Genomic DNA, 21,462 nt, shown 5'->3' with positions numbered 1-21,462 from the left:
AGAATATGGTAGTGGACTACTTGGTTACATATGCTATACCCAAAAGTCATGAACAAACCTCATCACCACAGTAATTCCAGCAACTACAAAATGGGGTTTCCATTTATTAAAGGTTAAATAAGTTCATCTGATTGTCATTGTTCAGCTGTAAACATGACTCGAACCCTGACAAACTGCTTTGAGGCGTAGCTGGCACAAGCTCCAGAAGCTAATGACTTGAAATATCTTATAACAGGTTCAGGGTTTGTACAAAGTAACTTCTCATTTTCTTTTCTTGGTAAATGTCAAATATGCGGGTGAGATATTGCAACACTCTAAACAGTGCACAGCTGAGGGCAACATCACATTTAGACAACCCTTGAAGTGCAGCCAAGATCAGAATCCAGTCAACTACCTGGCTACTCCCATTTAGTGTATCTGCTGCAGAAATAAAAAGTGATTTGGGGAGGGTTAGGGTCCAGGTGTTCAGATGTTTTGGATGCTGACAGTATACTGCTTCCCTATGGAAATGCAGACAAATAAAAGTAACACATATAAAAAAAAAGGTATACTGTTTAAATTAAGCACTACACTGAATAATTCAAAAAACCTACTTCAATAAATTTCCCTTTGAGAATGATAAAGGCATGCAACCAAAGTGTTGTCATGATTCACTTAATCATGGAGTATTCTAAAATGTCTCTTTGTTCAGCTGGTCTAAAGTGCTAGTTGGGGCAGCTGACTGAACAAAACTCTTGTCATTTTCAGCTTTAAAGTAGTGAGACCTCTAGCTGGACAGATGTTATAAAATATATATACACAATCCAACAGAACACTGCTGGGATTTATTGTTGCTTGCAATTCTCCTTCTTCTCTTTGGGTTTACTGTGTCCTGATTTGTCTGTTAGCCGCTTTGTTGGTGGGATGAAAGTAGGCTCCTCAAGGAAGTCATTGCCAGAATGTGTTACGGGAAGACCTGTAATAGAGGAAAATGATGCACATGACCAGATATTGTTTTTCTTTCTTTCTTTTATCTTACTGTGTCATTTCATGAGTAATTTGTACCTGTTTGTCCCACTCTGAGGCTCTCTGTGTCTTGTCTCCTGGCCTGAAAGGTTGGGTCCAACTCCTCTGCAATGTTTCTGATCTGCTGGGCTTGTCTGTAAATGAAGTGTCTGTCAGTCAGTAGATGAACATATATTTATAATGCAGATACTTGTCAGTTTTATTACGGTATAGTGGAGATTGGGCTGGGTGGCTGGTTCTCTGGGGAGCAGTCCTCAGTGGGGGAAGGAAGGCCCTCTGAGTCAAGCCTCTCTCGCTGGATGTGAGGGAGAGGAAAAAGGAGTTTAACTCATTTCATCAGATTGGTTTAAAAGCTGAGTTGACGACAGTACCAAGGGGATCTTTAAATGTGTACCACACATGTACCTGTCTCTCTCTTGCAGCTCGTCTGTCATGATGAGTGATCATCGCTCTGTGCTCGCGCCACGATGCCGGCCCTTCTAGCTCACGAGATCTGCGCTTTGACTTCATTTCCTGCTTCTGCATAAAACGCGCAATTTCCTAGAGCAAAAAGAAAAAACAGCAAAGTTTCATTGGTCGATGTAGTTGTTCAGCATGAGAAACATACTGACAAGATGCCAGTTCTTCACTGTACCTCATCCTGTGCCACCTGTGCTACTCGGAAATCTCCTTGTGGATAAGAATTACGTGGAGAGGGCTGGGAGTTCTGTGAGAAAAAGACAGTAAAAGCCTCAATGAAGATAAACTGTAAAAAACGATCAAATGGGAAATCACTGTTCTTATAACTTCCTATGTCAGTGTCCTGTAATAAATCATTGGATCCATTACCCTCCTCAACAGCTTTTGCTCTTCCTCCTGCAGCATGCGAGCCAGTTCTTCATCTTCTAGGACCTGCTGCATTTCTCTCAGGTCCAGGCTTGTCTCTCTGGGGTCTGGCTGCAGTGATTCTCCTACAGGTGATGTTTGATAGTATTAAATTCAAAGGAACTGAAGCAACTTTGCAGACCAAGACCACACGTATTGTAAGAAAAGATGAATCACATAAGGGTTTTGAAAGAGCCTGAGAGAAACAAAGTGTAATGACACAGAATTACACGAAAAGATGAGAGGACCAGAATGACACGTTGCTAGATTTGGAAAGGTACTCCATGGAAAACGTCATGACCAAAAGATTCATGAATAAGTGATGATCAATCGTAGATGTGAAACAGGAAAATGTCTCACTTCAGTAACAGAACAAGTCACCACTAAAGCCCACGTCCAGATTAGACCACAACTGAGGGAAGATGAGAGAAGCAGGTGTACACAAGAGGGACAAAGCAGAATGTTGGAAGCTTTCCTTCTGCAGATTAGAGTTGGCTGCGGGACTGGGTGTTACCTGCTGCCATGTGCCTTGACCTATCCCTGGCTGAAGCCCTGCTGCAGCTTCTGAGGCTTTGGCTATGTTGTGGAGCTCTTCGTTGGGGCCGCTGTGCTCTCCTCTCCACCTCCTGCTCCTCCTCTGTTCTTAACCTTTCCTCCGCAGTCTTGTGCCAATGATTGTGTACACTCGTTGTCCTTCTGACTCTGTAATCATGTGCATTCCCCTTTTCCCTCTCGTTAGTGTGCCTGTGCTCTTTCCACCTTCTACTGCCAAGTCTCTCTCTGTTAGCAAGATATGAGTCTCTATTACTAATCTCATAAACCTCTTCATTATCACATTGCCTCTCTCCGTCCTCTCTCTGATCTCTCCCACTGTTCTCTCGGTAGGACAATCTCCTCCTCTCCCTGATATCTCCATGGAAACTGTGCCTGGTGGTGGCAGCTCTCTGGAAGACTCTCTGATGTGGTTGGGAGTCACCGTAGGAGACCTCACTCCCATGAAGCACCTGGCTGTCTCTGCTTTGAGGCCTTATTTGCAGTGGCGCCCCATTGCCTCCAAACTTCACAGGCACACCCCTCTCTCTGAGGACATGGCCCAGCATTTCCCATACTTTACTGCTTTCACTCTGCTGCCTGTGAGAGTTTCTATTGTCATCCCGAAAATGGACACGTTTGTCCGGGTTGTCCTTGTAGCTCCCGGTCCTTTCCAAGTCTCTGTTGCTGTGTCTTCTCCTGTTATGTAGCCTGACCGATTCACTGCGACTGAATCGCCTTTCTCTAGCCTCAGCCAACCTACAGCAGTCTGTATCTAGATTTCTGCTCCTGTGCCAACCATCATACTCCTCTCTGTAGTTCCCCTCCTGAACCTGATTCCTGGGCCGCCTCCTCTGTAAATCACCATTTTCATAATAGTCGTCATCTGACTCCTGTGTCTCCTCCTCCAAGTCGCTGAACTCATCCGGGAAGCTGCTGCGAGGGCCAAGACTTCTGCAGTTTCTCTCTTGTGGGTGATGTAAAGGTGTCCGCTGTCGAGCGGGTGCTGTGTTGAGTCTTTCATATAGTCTCCGGGACCACACAGAAAGCTCTTTAGAAAAAACTGTGTCCGAGTCATCTGAATTTTCACTCAAAGTCTCTCTTAATTCATCTCTGGTTTGCCTAATGGAGTCTGCGCGTCCTTGATTTGACCATGAAGTTATGTTTTTCTGAGCTGCTACCCCCCTGGGGGAGTCAGTCTGAGGCCCAGTTAAATCTGAATGGTTATTAGAAGTGGAACAATGCCACCACCTGGTGGTGGGAGGTGAGGACTGCTCCTCCCCATGGTGACAGCTGCTGAATGTGTGCTGGTGTGGGGATAGCAGTGCAGGGTCGCTGGTGCTGCCTTTAGTAATGCCAAACATGCAAACACAAAAGCAGGGAGGATGGGTGAGTCTGTTAGGGGTTACTATTAGACAAGTGAGGTAACACAGCATTGTCACAGCATGTCACTTGAATATTTGTTACACAATTTACAGAAATGTTTGAGAAACAACTGAGGCATTTCAATATATTTATCAATTGAAATACACTCAGCAAATATGCTGTCATGTATAATAAAAACAATGTGCAATTAACCGATTCAGAACAAAACACAGAATATGAGGATGATGAATACCTAAGTAGGACATTTTTTTTTTTCATGCAATAGAGCAAAGCATGTTAAGAGTGAAGCCAAGCCAGGAATGGATCTGTCCTACTGAAGTGTAATGAATACATTTTTGAAAATCTCTATAAATACATCTTCAAATATAAATATATATTTTTTCCTTGATTTTCAGTATATTAGGATTATTAAATCTGTTGTGAAACTATATACGCAATAAAATTGTTAACATAATGGTAAAACTTAAACCATACCTTCATTATGACCCTCATGCTCTCTGCTCCTCCTCCTGACCCTCTGCTCCTCCTCTTCCTGTATCCGTTTAGCCATTTCCTGTGGGAATGCGGACATACTGATTAATGGTTTGTAATATAAACCACAGAGTGGTTGAGTCACTGAATGTGACTTCCAGTTGAATTGAGAGTGCAGAGAAAATGTCCATTATATATTCACTTTAACCCATATCAATTTCCAATACTATACTAACTCTCTTAAAACACCTAACCTGTATAACTTGCCAATAATGAGTTCTTTCAGATCATTCAGTTCATTTGGCTTTATTAAAAGCAACAACAACAATGGCAAATAGTAACATAATTAATTAAATACCCTGATACCTGAAACAATGAAAATATGTAAAAACTGAGACATTTTCTGCCAACAGATGGCAGCATAGCTATGTGTGACAAGAGAAGTGACTCCAGCTCCAGTTTACCGAAGTATTTTAAAAATCTTTTTATCTTAATTAGTGTGATGAGTTTTCATTTGTCAAGTGGATGAGTCTGATTTTCTATCAACATTTTTCTATAATGTCCAAAACTGCTCATATACTCTAGTTACAGTTTCATCCATTTACGTCACATCTTTTCTTTTTCTTAAACCATTTCACCTTTCGTGATTTGTTCTGATTAAAGAATAAAGAACAAAACAGGCTGTTTTTGTAGATGTTGTTAGTTAGTAGATTAATTTATATACAAAGTAGTATCGATTTACATCTAGCATGTTTACTGAGGAGGCTACACCAAATACAGAGGCATGTTGGGTGATCACTGTAAGGAGACTGTATCAGCCAGGGATGACTTGAAACTATGTGTGGTACAAGAAAACTTTTCACGTCCTTCAAAATGAGCTAGCAGATGCAGGTCAACGGCGTTTCCCTTGAAGTAACACCTTGTCACTGGGGAATGCCCGTTGCCACCAGACCAGATGTACGCCTCTGCTCTCCAACAGCATCTCGTCTCAGTGCTGCTTTTCTTGGAGAAGCACGAACTAATAATGTTCCCAACAAATCAGCAGATTCTATGAAATCTCTCTCTGCAGGCCACATTCGCAGCATAAATCAAAACTAAAAACCAGCACAGCTCATTTTGCCTTGCAATCAGGATGTGTGTGTGTGTGCATAAGCTACTTTGCCAGCATCAGCAGACAATTAGCAGCTTGCCATGGCAGGTTAGGCGTGTAGTGCCACAGGGATCTGGCATTTAAAACTGCACAGCCTGACGCCTTCTGTTCCTTAATTAAAGACACACACTACAGGGAGGCAAATATTTAATCAACACCTCTGATCAGCCAGTCATTAAGGAAGGTAGGCTAACGGCTGTGTTAATAGTTCATTATTTTATCCCAACACTCATAAAGAGAAATTATTGCATACCCAATAGGTAAACACAGGCTTTAACGTTTAACTCCTCAGTGTAGACAACAGAGGTCAAACCCAACCCCTTTAAAATGATGAATGAGCCCCACAGTCACTGACCTCACACCCTTCACACAAGGAGCTTTTATAGGTAGAAAGGAAACTGTGGCGTAAAGAAAAATATTATGCTGGAGTGGCCTTGCGAGACAAACTGCTGGACCAGCTAGGAAGCTGTTCACGGCAAAGCAGGCATTTTCTCCCCCTAGCCCTGTTCTCCTTACAAAGCTCAACTCTTTATTTCTATCGGTGAACTGATGTTGTTGGTTTATAACATTTTTGAGGTGTTGGCGTTCTGTATAAACACGAAATCATCAAGGGAGTGTTGATAGATGGGAACCATCTGGTTGCCCTGTCATGTCTGGCCTGTAAGATGAACTGTTTTCTGTGTTTACAACATTTTGGAGAAATCAACTGTTGCACCGCAAATAAAATAAAAAACAAAATGGAGAACTTGTTGTTTGGTACTAAACTCATGATTGTTCACCGCTAAAACAAGAAGCACAGCAATACTTGTGGCTCTGCCAGCGGTACTTTGAGCTGAAGCACCAACAGTGCTACATATTTAAGTATAGTAGGTTTATTGTTTATCATCATCATCTTAGTTTACCATGTTAATTGTTAGCATTTAAAAATCAAACTACAGCTATGGTTGAGGAGAACGGCAATAGTTTTTTCAAGACATTTCACTGAAAACCACAAATGCCAACCTGATAATGGTGCCAGGGGAAAAGAGAGAGGGTTTTCACATTGTCTGGACTATAAATGTTGTTATAAAATCTTATTGCATTTTTATCCCTGTTGAGGTATTCTGCTATCCCTAAAGCTGTACTGCTAACAAGTCTAAAAGTCTCACATATTTAAGATGTCATGCTGTGATAGACTATTTAGACATGAGAGAATAATTCAATTTAAATACCAGCTACAATATACAGAAACATTTAAGATTAGTGTATAAACATAAGGACTAATCAAACGTTACCATTATTTAACTAGGACAAATATAATTCCAGTGTTTCGAGAAACTATGTCAGTCATTTAATTTAAAGGATAACCAAATAAAAACTGAGTCACACCCCTGATTAAACACCATCTGTGCCTTTCTTGCAAGACTAAATGTGTACATATGTCTGCAATAAACCACCAAATAAAAAGCTTGAGCCATCATCCATATGAGCAGCAGACAGGCTGTGTCTCTGTTTAACAGTTGATTTCGCTTATGCAGCCCTTCAACAGCACAGTGGACACATCGGAGGCCCAGAGCAGCACTTTGCTGCAACCTCCATTCATTACTAACCCAGTTAGTTCTAAGAGAGGGCAAAGTGATCCATATGATCCCCGAGTCCCAGACCTGCTGATAACAGGCAGATAATTAAATGATATACATGCATGTCATGAGTGCCATGCAAGCCTGTGAGTCACCAATTAAGTTTGTTCTGCTATCGTTATTTTACATTTACAAGCAGCTACATTTTACTTACTGCACTATGTGATAAGCTTACAAAATGATTAGTAAACCGTATAGCAAATGATTCTTTTACTTAATGTTGTGGTACATTTTAGCTTTTGTACTGTCATATTTGTTTTCCTGTCTGAAAGTTGCTGAAACTTTCTTGTTTAAACAGAGGTTGAAAAGATTTGCTCCTTCTTTCCAACATAGACGAAGTGTTGGGTGTCACTTTTGGAATCAATTTGTGCCAAAGTAAAACTTTTATACGGCTTCTTGTTCCGCTCTGGTTACTGCCAGCAACCTGACACCCACAGGAAAGGCTCTGTTCCCAATTTAAGGGCAAAGCCGTCAAAATATTTCATTTTCTAAACCTCGCTGTCAAAGCTGGGTCTTCTCATCAGGTTAGCGGTGCATGCTTAATGTCTTGCAATTTTAAATTATAAATGACTAGCATAGGCACACGGATTCCAACCAGGTTGATATGCACCAGTCATCCGATCGTCCACAATCTTCCACAATATTTACTACTCTTTTTATTTATCTCCTGTAGAATTTCATAGTAAAGATTTGTTTTCTTTCCCTCAAATACACATCAAAAAATCCACTGATAATATGAGCTTACCAGTGATATATGATGGACTACATTAGTGGGAGGAGTATTTGAGTGACTTCGACATGGGCTTATTTATAATGGTTAGACAACCGTGTCAAACAATCTGCAGAACTGCAGATCTAGTGGGGTGTTTCCGGCATGCACTGGTTGGTATTTATCAAAGGTAGTCCAAGGAAGGACAACTGGTGATCTGGTGACCAGGTCATGGGCACCAAAAGCCCACCGATGCATATGAGGAGGGAATCCTGCCTCATAAGGTCACACAGTGTATTGTGGCATGCTGCATATTTGGCTGCATTAGACAGAGAGTCCATGCTGACGCCTCTCCATTACTCAAATTGCCAACTATAGGCATGCGAGTGTCAGAACTGGACCATGGAAGAATGGAAGAAGCTTGGTCTATTGAATCCTGGTTTCCTACTTTCTGTGGGCAGTTGGGTGGGTGTGTGTCTTTTATCTGGCAAACTGAAGAAAACAGGATGCACTATGGGAAGAGGACAAAATGGCAGAAACAGTGCAATGCTTTTGACAATGTTCTGCTGGAAAATGGTTGGTCCTAGCATTCATGTAGATGTTAGTTGACACGTTAAATCTTCCTCAACATTGTTGCAGACTACATACACCCCTCCAAGACAATGGTATTTCCTTGTGGTCATGCTCTCTCTTAGCAGGATAACACATGGAATAAACAGTTCAGAAATGGTTTGAATAACAGATGCAACTGTGCATCCGTGGGAAGTGCACAAAAAACAAGTTCAATCCATAGAGGCCCGTCTGCAAATAACGTGACTTAAAGGTTACGCTGCCAATATCTTGATCTGATAACACAGGACACCTTCACATGTCACACCTCGATGGGTCAGAGGTGTTTTGGTGGCATGAGAGAGACCTGCTTTCAACGGATCATTTAGTGGTAGGTAGATGTTTCAATGTTGCGGCTGATAAGTGTTGATTTAAGCAGCCCTGTAAGGCTGAATGATGAATAATATTTACATAGTTAAATGTCACTAGCAGGAGAGCCAATATTAGAGAGCATAGCTATCATGGGGAATGTTTCATTTCACTTGACCCATCTCATCCATAAGCTAGTAGCTAGTTTGCAGGATTTCTTCAAATATGTTTTGTAGGCAAAAAAAAAAAAAAAAAGTGAGTAAAGGCTCACCTCATCTTCCAGCTCTCTCATCTGGGCCTCCTCGGCACATCGCTGGAGCTCTTCCTGGATCACACGGGCGTACTCAAAGTCCTGCTCCTCTCTACAGAAAAATCAGGGAAGACAATGACTTCTTGTACTTTTGTGTTGATGACTGTCACAGCTATAGGACGTGAGGAATTGCAGTGCAGTATGTGTGGTGCAGCAGAGTGAGCTGTGTTTTGCTGAGCAGGAGTAACTTACAGTTGTTTGGTGGCCTGCCTGAGGAGGGCACCCTGCTGGGCCCGCTGCTCCTCCTCCTCATCCTGCAGCCTCTTGGCTACACGGATGTCATTCTGCACCAGCTGGTTCTTCTGGATATTGGTGGTATAGTACTGCTCGACTATGAGGGTAAAAAAGTAAAAAAGTGTAAGACAGTATTCAACGTGCTGAATTTCTAAATCGCATTTTGGTCTTTAATAATTACTGTATTACATCTAAACTTTAAACTAAGTGTGTTCATTCTTGTCGTATTAAGGACTGCTGTGTTACATAGTTTTAGCCACGCCAGCTCCTCTGTATAATTCAGAGAAATAATAATAACAGTGTTTACTGTGCAAGAATTACCACAACAGTGACAGTTGTGGATTATAGCCAACTAAAAAGGCTGCATTTAAGACTTGTACTTATAAAACACTCACTGAAAACTTAACTTTATGAGGAACACCCATGCAATCTACCAGCACTGCCATAAATTCTACTTTTAATGAGTGCATACATTTTCGAGTAATGCCACAGAGGCAATATTTCTACTTGATTACTGAGAATGAACTGTGTGTTTTTCTGGACTCTATTCTGCTGAAACATGCATTTTGACCACTTCTTGACAAAGCTGTTCTATTAGTCTGCATGGGTGTTACAAATTAAGCGCATAGTGAGAGTATCGTATAATCGCTAATTGAGACCGGAGGGCAGCTCACATAATATAAATCAGTTCATATGAGCAGGGTGTTGTCACATAGTAGTTTGGCTCTGTACTTACTCTCTTGCTCCTGCAAGTTGTGTGCCAGCGCTCCATCCTCCAACACGGCAAAACACTGACACACTGAAACAACAGAAGACAGCAACATGTCATACAAACAGTTTCAAGGTTTTCACAAAAGAATAGAGGAGGGATACCATTGTTTAAAAAAGTGAGGAGTTCCCAGAGCCTGATAATAACTGAAAACAACAGAAAAATGACAGCAGTCTGGAATAACCCTATATGGCGCCATCCAGAACAAAAGCTGCGTATTTGGATGACCCACAAAGTTCTTGGTCCAAAACTTGGTCTAAAGAAAAACAATAGGATATGAGTGCTGCGTTTTATGATGACTGTTTACCCAACACAGACAAAGGGTGATGAGTGACCCTTAAAACGTTGCCATCCACCACTCTGGCTAAAAAAAATAAAAAATAAAAAAATCCCTGTTAAGCACATTAAAAGGGTCATGACAGGGTGTTTCAAAGCAACATGCAACTGTCATTTAAAAAAATGAGCAGTCGTTCTAAAGTCAGCAGAGCAGCGGTCCAACTCCAATGATTTGACATGTTGTATAACAGCAATATACTGTAATCTTTTCTTTTTCGTTGTTCAAAGACTCCTAGATGCACTTTTTCTTTTGATAGTGTGCTCACTGTGACTACCAAATGAACATGCAAACTTTAGGAACCACCACCTGCCAGCATTTACACTGGGCAGTCAGGGCAGATGGCACAAGCGTGCAGTACCAAGAGTGAAATCTGTAAGGCTGTCACAAATCCAAAGTCTTTAACTACCAGCTTTCTGTACCACAGCTCTGTCTAGTTCTCCATATCGAGCCAATCTGGGCAAACTGAGTCTTTCCTCTCCCATGATCTCATAGTTTAGCCACCTGGTGCTAGATATGGTAATAAAACAGATCAGTTTCATGTCAGTCACACGTGATGAGCCTTGTCCTTTTATGCTAGAAAACTGACGAAGACAAGGACTTAAATATTGATACAAAAACTAAGAAATATTTTGGTACTTATGCAAAGAAGTGCTCTCAAACGCCAAAAGATTTGGCCTGAATACAATTTAAAAAGTCAATCATACAGTGGTAAACACTATCAGCTTTGGATTTCTTTGATCTAAACATGAATCTCAATCCCATTAACATTTGTGGACTGTTACTTTAAGTGTTTACAGAAGTCCTTAACAGTCCATGGTAGCCTGTGTGGGCTGCAGCCCATGTGAGTTTAAAGGTCTGTTAAACAAACTCTACGGTAACTCAAGAGAAAATAAACACAGAGACGGCAGCACTATGCCGGAGAGAGTTTCTCCACTTCTTCCATTTTTTGAAGACTCAGAGCAACTAGAAAAACTAACTGATATTCCTCAGGGAATTCAGAAAGGCTCTTTTCCCAGCCTTTGAAAGGCGAAGAGAAGGACAGAAGACAGTGTCCAAAAAGAGATTTAGCTCGCAGAAGAAAAGCCTTCCCGCTGATCCAGAGGCAGGGACAATTAAAAACACCTGTCTTCCTGCTAAGCCTCAGCTGAGCCTATCAGCAGGCTGGGTCACGTCTGTGGAGACGGCGGCCACGTCTACATCTGTAAGCATCAAGTATTACGTTTATGAGCTGGGTTCACCCACATTCTACATGTTGTAAGCTTTGAAGCGACTTCTCAAAATCTAAGTTCAGTTTATACAGATAGACAATAATGTATTAATAGTATCTACAAAATAAACTGACTGAGGATATTTCTGCATTATCAGGAAGCATGGTACTATACACTCAATCATATGTTTATGTAGTGTAGTATTCTGATTCAATTTCTCTGCATGGTTTTTATTGGTGATGTTGTACAGGACTGCATCTATTAGGAGATGCTTTTATTATCCTTTTCCACTCCTGTACGGACAAATAGAAAATAATACACACAAACAGAAAAAAAAAACACCTCACACTATATAACAGTTCAGCACAACTGATCGATATGAGCTTTGTAACAGCACTCGGGTACAAACATGATCCAGGAAGTTTACTTACTAAACGGAGGTGCACTGGGTGTTGCCGTGGATGACGAGAATGAATCAGAGGCTTCAAGACTCATTGTAACAGTGATATACTGAGCTTATAGTCTGCAGTAGAGCTGTGACCCATCTGTGTAGCTAAGCGAAAACAAATAGATAATAAAGCAATTGACGCACCCCAGGCTTGGAGAATGCGCTTTATGTTTGCATTCACAATAAGAGAGTCTTCTTAAAAGCATCCTGGCATGTTTTTAGACTATACATTCATTAGATACGTTTACATGGACAATATTTGTTTGGTCCGAATGAGGACGCCAAATAAAATGATCTGATGACATGCCTCACGACATAAGTAAAAAAGTAAACCTCTAAAGAGTTTTTGCCTGGTATGGAGTATCAAATCTGCTGGTATTATAAGAGAAGCAGGCAGCTTATTTTTTTGCCCCCTTCTGTACCGGCATCACTGAATACGTCAACAGAAGAAGTCGACCAAGGCGAACACATGTTTTCAACACACTGATTCTTGTTCTTTTCAAACAAATTCCTCTTTTTTTTTCTTTTTTTTTTTTGTATCTCTGCGGCCCTGTTCCTCCTGGAAACACGTCACGTCACATGATGTTTACGCCACATGGGGGAATGCGCAGAATGGACTCATTCCAACCAGAGAGAAATGTTTGAATCAAGCGTTTACATTATGATTAGGTGTTAATTTATTTCTTATCAATGTTTACGCCACCTCTCTCCATATGACTGCTGAATTTTTCCAATTGCAACTGGGTCAGATCGTGTCAGTCTGTTCCAAATGAGGTGGTTACATTTTTATTCTGGTTGAGCTCTTATTCTGTTTATTAGTGGAATACTTATGTCCATGTAAACGCACCAATTGCCAACTAAAACATATTTTCACTGTTTTCATGTTCATGCTCCGCTGAATATATAGCCCTCCACACATTACAAGAAGATCTGACAATGTTACTGAGCATGTTCAACATTTACAGAATAGAATATGGGGCATTTTCAAAGCTTAAAATAACCCCTCAAAGAGAGGATGTATCCTCTTTGTCCCAGTCTGTAAATGGAGAAGTGAAAAAAAGGCCCCTGAGACACTGCCATGTGGAAATTTAGTTGAGAAAGTGGGGAGTGGGTTCAGTCCACAGCCGCTCAACTGTCAAAGTTCATGGAAATCACCCAGACAGCACTAAGCCCCAAAAGGCTCTGTTTACACCACAAATGACCCCTATAAGTCCACACTGAGAGTTAACCTACACCAAAGCAGACATGCATTACCACTTACACCTGTTGTGGAGCTTAAGAGACTATCCACTAAAGGGATCTCCAACCTGTCCTTATGGGTCCAGTCTGCCAGTGAGGAGGGATTAAGTCAAAGGCTCGATTCATCCAGCGGGACAATGTGACCGCTCAAAACATTAAATCCAACAAAGAAAGAAGAACGAAAGAGAGTAAGACGGAAGAACTGGAGTGTCTCAGTGGGTGTGTCAGCATTGTGGGTTAACTCGTTTTTCCAAACTTATTTAAAGTATGGTCACATTACCCTTGCAGGGGAGGGACAAGCAGACTGTGTTATTATTACTGCTAAACAGGTTTGGAGCGACAGGGTGTGAGGCGTTCAGGGCCAACAGTAAAAACATATGTTCAGCGCATACAGGCACTCCTTCTGTAAGCTTCTTAATGGGGGAACCTAGGAGGCCTGGGTCTGTTTTCTAAGAGGATAGTAAATCAAAGATCCAACAGAGAACAGAAACTGGCTGCAGCTAAGATCCAGGAGTGCGACTGTCTAAGAACAACTAAAATGCAAGATAAGACTTTAAAATGTAATGTTAGCCAAACTGATTGTAAAGCACAGTGTTGTCCAGCAAGTCGTCTATTCAGCAGTAAGGCTCAGAGAAAGGGATATGACTGAGCAGGAAACAATGACCTGTATGACCCTAAAACCTAAACAGTCGATTTTCCAACAACAAAGCATTTTCCTCATTATTGGTGGTCACACACAATTCTTTTTACTCCTATAACACAGTATCATAAGTGAGTGAGTGTCCCTCCAACCTTTGAAAACTGACAGACAATCATCTGAGACAAAATTATGCAGATTATGTCAAGCATCTGCCACGAGGGAGCAGCCCATCAAACGCAGACAGAGACATATTTCTTTCATCTTCCACAGCTACTTGGATAGCAGCAATGGCGAGGGCCTGCCAAACAAAGAAACTGGCAAAAGGAGAAAATGACAAGAGTTCTATTTTCAGCCAAAATCCCCCACCGGCCGCCCACAGACTCTCTTCCTCTCCCTCTCCCCTCCTCCTCCTCGTTTGGGTGAACTGGATGCTTCTATTTGCCTCTTCTCTGAGTTTTTTTCTTTTGCACAGAATTTCACCATGAAGTTCCTGTCCATCCCACAGCCCTCTACGCTGGGTGATAAACTTGGTGTACTGGGCCAAGCAGCTCATGAACCGGACTAGGTTGTCATGCAGAACAAAGAGAGGTGAGGGGCAATGGGAGTCTGGGTCAGTTGGCGAGAGTGAATTTAGGAACAAGGGGGAGCTGGGGGAATTCCTCAGAGAGCTGCATTCCCTCAGCACATCAGGCTATATCAGGAGCAGCCAGAGGAGGGACAAAACAGGAACTGATAACAGGGGCAGTAAAAACAAAGACCGTCGACTTGGCCAAGACTCTTGGATGACGAGGAAAGTGAAGGTGAAGAGGGACAAGGGGAACTACGGCGGTTAGGGAAATTGAAGCATAAACACCCACAATGGGACGTTAAGTAAACGTCCCCAGTGCCAAGCAGAGGGTCAGCAGTGCAGTTTGATAAATCTGTCCATTAAACTAGAAGACCATGAGTGAAAAAAAAAAATAAAATGATGAGACAGCTTATTTACATGCTGCTATTGTCGCAATGGCAAGTTTTTAGATGCTATTACTGGCTTTGTTTGAGCACTGGCCCCTGCTCAGTAAAGCATGAAAACGCAGAGCAGCACACTGTGCCCTTTGTCTGTGGAAACAAGAGTGGAGTGCTGAATTATCTCCCCTGATAAAAAGACATGCAGACCTATTTCTATCCCATTCATTAGTGTGGACATGCCAAAGACTGAGCCAACGGTCTACATCCAGACCACAGCTTACAAATTCCTGACCGTTTTCATACCCATGTGCAAGCAACTAATTCGCAAGTGGATTTTTTTAATAACAATAAGAGGCTTTATGAAAGATTTCTATAAACACTTTAACAGCTGAATTTTCTTAGATGACGTTTTACAAACATCTCTATTAAATTAGGCTCCACTCTGACTTGCTGCGTTTGCTAGACAGTGAATTCATAACTACAGTTACAGCCCAGAGATAAAACATCCTTTATTTATACTTAAAACTGGCTTTTGAGCTGTATCTTTGGCATAATCAGCTATTTGGATCACAAGTCTAGACAGAATACACTTAGTTGACACCTTCATTAAACTAAAGCACCTTAATACAGCAATATGCCAACTCTACTGAGATTACAATGTTTTGCATAGGTTTACATTTGGAGAATGCTGGCTGTATCTAAAAAGAAGGAAACTAGGCTTGTTTGACTTTTCTTGAAGACATTTCATCAGTCACCCAATTGGCTCTGATACCTGAATGTCTGAGGATTTTCACAGACTTTATACTGACTGTTGTAATCCTTTGGGTGAACTCTATTTTACCCACTTGAGTTATGTCAATTAAGGTAGACTAAATAAAAGAAAACACACATCGGAGGCATTCATCTGCAGTGATATCTGCAGGATATATCACAAGCAGCTATCTCATTCCTCACTCAGTCGTGATCCCGATTAGATCCATGTCTGTACCGTTATATGACTGAACCCCTGCTAAGATACCAGTCCTAGAATCCGTTTAAGTTTGCTATTTCTCTTGTTGTTGAAATAATGCATTTCTATTTTTAACAGTTTTGGGACTTCTTACTGTAAAAAATAAATTTAAACTATAACTGCTCTGAAATGAATATTGTGTGTTAAACTTTTCAGCCTCTGCTTATCTTCCCTCAGTCATGGAGCTGATCTGCATTCCCGGAGCCGTCCTTGGGATAACTTAGATCTACACTGTCTGCAGCACGTAGTCAAAACACACAGCATATCAAGCAACCTTTTATCAGATACGGATGCAGAGCACTGATGCTAAAAGAATCCGTCCGTCCTTATCAGCCACTCTGCAGCAGTGTCCATGAAAACACTTGAGCCCTGCTGGCTCCATGTCTGCAGTTCAGTGGCTGACCCTGATCTGTGACCTTCCTGTGGAGAGGCTGAGCAAAAACAGCTTTTCCTCGCCATAAACCCGTAGCACTCTCTGCACGCACTCGGCCTTGTGATTTTTGCGTCCGATAGATGCAGGACTGTGTCTTGTGTGTGTGCTCGTTACCTTCTTGGACACGTGGGAGGTTGGACTGGTCAATCTCCAGCTCTGCCATCATTGTCCCTGTGTGGTCACTGTCTCATGGTGATGCAGAAGATCCTGAAAATAAAATGATTATTGAAAGTTATGACATAGTTCATTGTGACACATAGAAGCAGTTAGGATGGAATTTTATTATAAAATTATAAAAACTCTCAAGAAGCGTTTATCCAACAAGGTTACAAAAAGGGGGCAACTGGACTTGTGTTTTTTGAGTTTTTTGAGAAGACGTTTCACCACTCATCCGAATAGCTTCTTCAGTAAACAAATTCAGTCAAACAGAGACACAGAAGAGCACTGATCACTAGCTGAACCCTGTGTTGTTCCTGGTTGGCAGCAGGCTCCATTTACAGTGCTGCTATTATCATTAACTCGAGGCTACAGTAAAAACTGTAACGTTATCTGAGATACACAAGGCCACACAGTAACAACCAGCCTACCTGTTCCCTGCTCGCTGCTCATAAACGCTGCAGTGTTGTGTTTACGAACACAGCCTCCTCAACAAGTACCAAACATGACAGCCGAGTGCCAACTTTGGAGCCGACGGCTCAGTCACACTTTCCCTCCCTCTCTCCCTCCCTCCGTCGCTCTTCCTTTACAATTTATCCAAAAACGGCACGGGCGCTCTTGACCGTCTCTAACGCCTCCACTTTCGGTGTGAAACTGAAGCGAAAGCGCCGAAGCGCGTTCATCACAGAAACAAAGACCCGTGGACTGGTGGAAGGAAGCCAGGGCGGACAAACTTAGCCCACAGTCTGTCGCTTCTTCACGGCTCCTGTTCAGCAGCGGCGGAGGCGGTTCACGACTGCTGCTGCCTTCAGGTGCGCCTTCGAGCTCGGACGCGTCTCCACCAAAGTTTAATCACCAGCCACAATGAGCAGCAATAAAAGTATTTTTATGTTCTAATTGTACTAGGGCTGTTATCATTATCAGTGGAGACAAACAGAAATGTCGCCCACCTCGGTGACAAGGCACGAGATTAGCGTAGATAGTGAAGGCGGCAATAAATGTAAAAGATCAGCTGAGGGCAAAGGTTGGTTAAGGAGAGAAACGTGACGATGAGACGTTAGGTATTACAGCTGTAAAGTTAGTCTTCTGGTGACACCCAGTCAACAATGTATTACAGCTCCATTATCACACTGTTACAGGCCTAATATCTCGTTTCATTAGAGCTTGATTATTTAAATTCCCAACAGTTATTGAATGCAGCACTGAAGCACCCAAATGTTTCAGTCACTCAAATTTCAAGAATAAAATAAAGTCTACAGCTGACTATTTGTTTTATTTATTTTATTCATTTTATTATTGTAGTCACGCATTTAATTCTAATGCATAAAGATGAGAAGGACTGAAACTTTCATTTTGGAGCTTAGACCTGTTCAATTGTTAATAACTAGCAAATCTTTCACATTTTTTGAACTGTTAATGGGGTAAAATATTTCACGGAAACAACTTGATTTGTGCAAAATTACAGTTGTTACCATCATTCTGTGCAGTTTTCAGCTAACAGACCTGCATTAAACTGGAAGAGTTTATGTATTATATCACAATAGAAGGTTATTCTTGCTTATATGACTAAAAACAACACATTTCTAAGCTTGGTAATATGGATATAATTATTTAAAACATTTAAAACAAATGTCAATAATGACAGCTGTACAAACTACAGCATCTTGTGCTTTGTGATAGATTTAGTTTTAAGACTGATAAAATAAAGGAGGCGCAAACAAATCAGTCTTAAAAATCATGTATTTTTAAGACAGACTGAGGCTCACTGGAGAATTTAAACCGAAGCCAATTTGGTGAAACTGAAATAGTTCACTGTTCTTGGGATTTTTTTTAAAACGTAATGTTGCCCTCTGCTGGCTGTGTTTATGTCAGTGAAACAAGTACGAGACGAGACAGATCATTGTCAACAAGTCACCAAAACCAGCCTGGTCACATAGCAGAGAATACCAGTGAATGTTTGCTTCCTGTGCTTAGACAGTTACAGATGACTGGCTCTGAGTCATTTACAGGTTCATGACAGGTTAAGGTAAAATCAAATGTTGGTGAATGAGAGGAAGTTACTTCCAAATTGTGTCTTTTGTTACTGCACAATTTCTGTAAGATACAGATGATTCCACAGATACAGATGTATCAGACGTTCTTCAGTTAAAGGACAGGTTCATATATATGGTTCATATATATTTTTTAATCTATCTAAAAGAAACACACCTACTACTGTGTGCTCTGATGTCCCTGTAAACAAACATCCTCTACATAATGGCCAAGGTGCGATCCCATTGTAAAGTTATTTGAATGAAAAACACCTCATAGGTGATGCTTTTTAAAAAAAACACAATGTCAAGTGAATTTCTCTCTGTCCCTGTTCATTAAAACCACCTATGCCTTGAAAAAGAATCTCGACTCCTCATACATTTGTAAATAGCACTCCAAAAGAAAAAACCTCAAGCCCGCAAGAAGAAACAACATGTATTTTGGATATTGAAATAACCTGGACTTTGCAGGGGGCCTTGACTAGTGCAGAATGGAAATCTTAATAGCTTTTCATGATATACAGCAACACTAATAGAGCGTCTGGTCTATCAACCATAAAATAAAATGTCACAGCCGCTTCAGTGGCACTCATTACCATAGAACACAGAGACTGAACACTGACGTCATACTTCTAATAAATATACAAATTATACAGCAAGGTGCAAAATGGAACTTTGTGAATAGCTGCCTCCACCTGCCTCCACGCTCCACTGACCAATAAGAAAGCTTTGCTGACCAGTCGCGCTGGAGGTTCTCATAAAGTCTAGTTTTATTGCATGACTAAGAAGAAGTGAAAGCACAAACAGAACATCGTACACTAACCAGGCTTCTAAATTATGTGCATCGATCAAACTGATTCAGTGACTTGTGGAAAATGTTCTGCTGTCTTAAATTGACTTCAAATGTCAGATGGCTCATAGACTGCACGGCTGTCGACGTCTCTAGCATGTTCACTGAACCTTTAAGTAAGTAATTATACAGCTTTTATTGGGAATGTTTCCTGCTTTGTATACTGTGGGTTTTAAGTCAAAAGGATTCAAGAGGGAGTTTAATGAACTGGTGACATTAAAATATTGGCCATTTGTCTGCGCAGTTTCTCCACCTGCTCCCCCGTGAGACGTTGTTAACATGACATCTGAAACTCCTGCTCCGATGCCGTTTACACGATCAGTAAAAACAGTCAATCAAGCTGAAGAGCTGGTAAAACATGACTGTGCCCTTGAAGCATGGGTCGCGGCATTTGTCTTTTTATTGAGTCTATAATTCACCTTTGACTGCCTGTTGATTTATCGCAGTTAGAAGGGATGGGACTGGATATTGATCATGGCCGCTGTGTGTGTGTGTCTGATGTGTGACATGTGGGAGGGGGGGACAGGCCACAACTTGAAGTATATAACCAAGTTGGGACCAGCAGAGCATGTAGACATCTTCTTTTCACCTGAGGAGTCAAATCATAGCCACTTCCAACAACAGCCTCCTACAGTCATGAAGTGCAACCACCTCCTCTCCTGGGCCTTCATTCTCGTGGCCTCTGGCCGACTGCTGGCCCACCCCATCACAGAATCTGCTGAGATGCCCTATGCAGGACCTGGTGAGTGGAAAGTAATATCTCTATCATAGCTGTTATGCACAGTAATTCAACAGTTCAGTTCCTTGATTAGCATTTTCAGTGCTAGAACGTAATTTGTGAAGATTAATGGCAGGCAAGTCATGTCCCGGGGCCTTGGAGTAATTACTTCAGCGGTGCAGTGGTGAACACTGATTGTTCTGCCAAAGTTCTGAGAACAGATGCACTTTTTAGTTCAATTAATTCAAATGCTTTCCTAGTTCTGGTGATTACGAGTGAGAATTAGATTAGAAAATGTCCACAGCATGAATTTGTACCTGTCGGAGGCGTTTTTTGCCGACTGTGTGGGGTTGCTTGGTTGTCCTCAGTTTCTGTGGAGGACCGAGGAATCGGCGCCCTGGATGATCTGTCTCTGACCGAGCAAAGCTTCCCTCCGCAGGACGGGGCCGGTCTCAGATATTCCACTCTGATATCTGGGGAGATTAACAGGGACGGTAAGAAACACATGCACACAAAAACAGGAGCAACAGTGTGCTACAAACTTGAATGCAATGCAGGATTCAAAGAAGTGTAATCTTTTCTTTTCTTGCCAGCTGAAGCAGCACCATCGGTGTTGGCCTCTCCTTTTTAAAGTTAACTGTTCTGAAGCATGCTTAAAATAAATATAACACTTATTTCCTGTTTTATTTTGTCTCAGGTGTCAGAACAACAGGCCTACTTCCCAGAGGGATGAAAAGAGAGGTGGGTAGTCGAGAAATGTTATCCCTAAAACAGCAAAAGAAAGTGTAAGCTGCACACTGTATCCACCTCTGTCTTGTCTTTCAGGTCCTATTGGAGAAACAAGGTCTCCTTAATCCTTTCAGCCACATTCTGGGCATCCGGAAACAGTTCAGGAAGAGAGCAGGGAATTCCGAGTGTTTCTGGAAGTACTGCGTCTAAAACGGTGGCATCCAAGCTACACACAAGAGGCTGGGCTTGCACTACAGGAAAAAAGTTTAAATCCCCATCTTGCACTCCATAAAAAACTCCATGCAAGTACACATCTATGTCCAGGTGTATGTACTCACACATACACATTCACATACATGAGTATTGGTACATGTACTGAAAGAAAAATGCTACAGGTATGATTGAAACATGTTGCTTGGAGAATTTCAAATGATTTACTGGGATTAAATTTTATGTCGTGTGAAATTATTTTCACGATTCCTAAAAGTTGGCTGACTAATGTTTGACCAAATGTCCTTGTGAAAGTGAAAGGTAACACAACTGTAAGCTGAACAGAAATAAATACTGTACTATAATGAAAAAGTGTCCCTGCTAATTTTGTTTTCTTCATAAAAGGTGTTGGTGAGAGACCCGTAGGCAGAAAAAAAATAACTTTCTTAAAAGTAAAAGAGGAAACAAAAAGACGTTGCAAAGTTGATTCTCGAGTTTTCTTCATTTTTTCCTTTTTTTATTATTTTACAGCAGAAAGAAT

The 21,462-nt window shown here is 41.5% G+C and overlaps 2 protein-coding genes across 5 annotated transcripts; one reads left to right on the top strand and one right to left on the bottom strand.

Moving 5' to 3' along the window:
* Nucleotides 1-91: 91 nt before the first annotated feature.
* Nucleotides 92-17,463, bottom strand: ccdc187 (coiled-coil domain containing 187). 4 transcript variants are annotated; one of them, XM_084552947.1, is made up of 13 exons: nt 16,816-17,463; nt 16,343-16,435; nt 9,934-9,996; nt 9,156-9,294; nt 8,925-9,015; nt 4,261-4,339; nt 2,384-3,745; nt 1,834-1,955; nt 1,640-1,711; nt 1,411-1,545; nt 1,212-1,300; nt 1,045-1,139; nt 92-955 (listed from the first exon to the last, which is right to left on the bottom strand). In XM_084552947.1, exons 2-13 carry the CDS (start codon nt 16,392-16,394, stop codon nt 825-827), a joined length of 2,430 nt encoding a protein of 809 aa, XP_084409073.1. In that variant the 5' UTR covers nt 16,395-16,435; nt 16,816-17,463; the 3' UTR covers nt 92-824. The 4 variants fall into 4 exon arrangements, with proteins under 4 accessions (XP_084409073.1, XP_084409071.1, XP_084409072.1 ...); XM_084552945.1 differs by lacking the exons at nt 16,343-16,435; nt 16,816-17,463 and adding exons at nt 11,943-12,064; nt 13,221-13,331; XM_084552946.1 differs by lacking the exons at nt 16,343-16,435; nt 16,816-17,463 and adding exons at nt 11,943-12,064; nt 13,267-13,317.
* Nucleotides 17,464-19,900: 2,437 nt separating this feature from the next.
* Nucleotides 19,901-21,462, top strand: LOC311493929 (urotensin-2-like; the record flags this gene model as incomplete). The annotated part of the gene is made up of 4 exons (XM_084552751.1): nt 19,901-20,006; nt 20,351-20,476; nt 20,680-20,723; nt 20,808-21,462. 4 exons carry the CDS (start codon nt 19,901-19,903, stop codon nt 20,919-20,921), a joined length of 390 nt encoding a protein of 129 aa, XP_084408877.1. The 3' UTR covers nt 20,922-21,462.

This window comes from Chelon labrosus (genome assembly GCF_963514085.1).
Source record: "Chelon labrosus genome assembly, chromosome: 10".
Lineage (NCBI taxonomy): Eukaryota > Metazoa > Chordata > Actinopteri > Mugiliformes > Mugilidae > Chelon > Chelon labrosus.
Note: the sequence above shows the minus strand (reverse complement) of the source record. Positions and strands in the feature narration are given on the sequence as shown.